Here is a 699-nt window from a genome sequence, read left to right on the forward strand (position 1 = left end):
TAAGCGTGGTCTCCACGCTTTGGTCGATAAAATGTTGCTGTTGACGCCGCGCTTCAGCTGCCCGCGCCCGACGAGAGGCAACCGGACGCAGTTGATACTCAGACCCATGCAGGAGAGATTCTCTGCAGGGTTCCTTGGCTGTCCCTATAGCCACCCTGTCCGTGCTCATTCTTGAGCAGGTGTTGCCCTCTTCTCTCCCTACGTCCTCTAAAAGTAAGCGGGGCAGCGTAGGCTCTGCTGGCTCGTCATCCGGGAGGTCCAACAGCTTAAATTGAGTCTGGGTGACCTGATGTTCCTCATTGGTGGCAACATCCCGGACCCGGTACGTAATTCCATTCGCGTAGCGTTCGACGACCACCCACGGACCCGCATACTTTGGAGTGAATCTTGCCGGGTAAACGGCCTTCTCATGCGGAGATAGCTTGATTGCAACAACTGACCCCACAGGGACTTTAGACCCATCCTTATCGATCAGCTCTTTTCTCCTCGCGTCTTCTCTCATTTGTGCTTCATGAGCTGCAACACGCGCACGCCATAGACGATGCAACCACATCTTAGACGTCGCATCTAGACGGGGTTCGTCCACGTGACGTTGCACCGCTAACACTGCCTCTCGCCCCTGCGTCAGGAAGAACGGCGAGAATCCTGTGGCCATGTGTGGTGTTGAATTGTGAGCCAGCGCGACAGCAGACAAATACA

General features: G+C 55.4%; 1 protein-coding gene across 1 annotated transcript; it reads right to left on the bottom strand.

Annotated features, from left to right (window-relative positions):
* Window positions 1-2: 2 nt before the first annotated feature.
* CSUI_007583 (uncharacterized protein) lies at window positions 3-197 on the bottom strand (the record flags this gene model as incomplete). Its single annotated transcript, XM_068067728.1, has 1 exon — window positions 3-197. A coding segment is annotated over one exon (192 nt), but the record flags the coding sequence as incomplete, so codon positions are not given.
* Window positions 198-699: the final 502 nt, after the last annotated feature.

The sequence above is a fragment of the Cystoisospora suis genome (assembly GCF_002600585.1).
Source record: "Cystoisospora suis strain Wien I chromosome Unknown contig_4046, whole genome shotgun sequence".
Lineage (NCBI taxonomy): Eukaryota > Apicomplexa > Conoidasida > Eucoccidiorida > Sarcocystidae > Cystoisospora > Cystoisospora suis.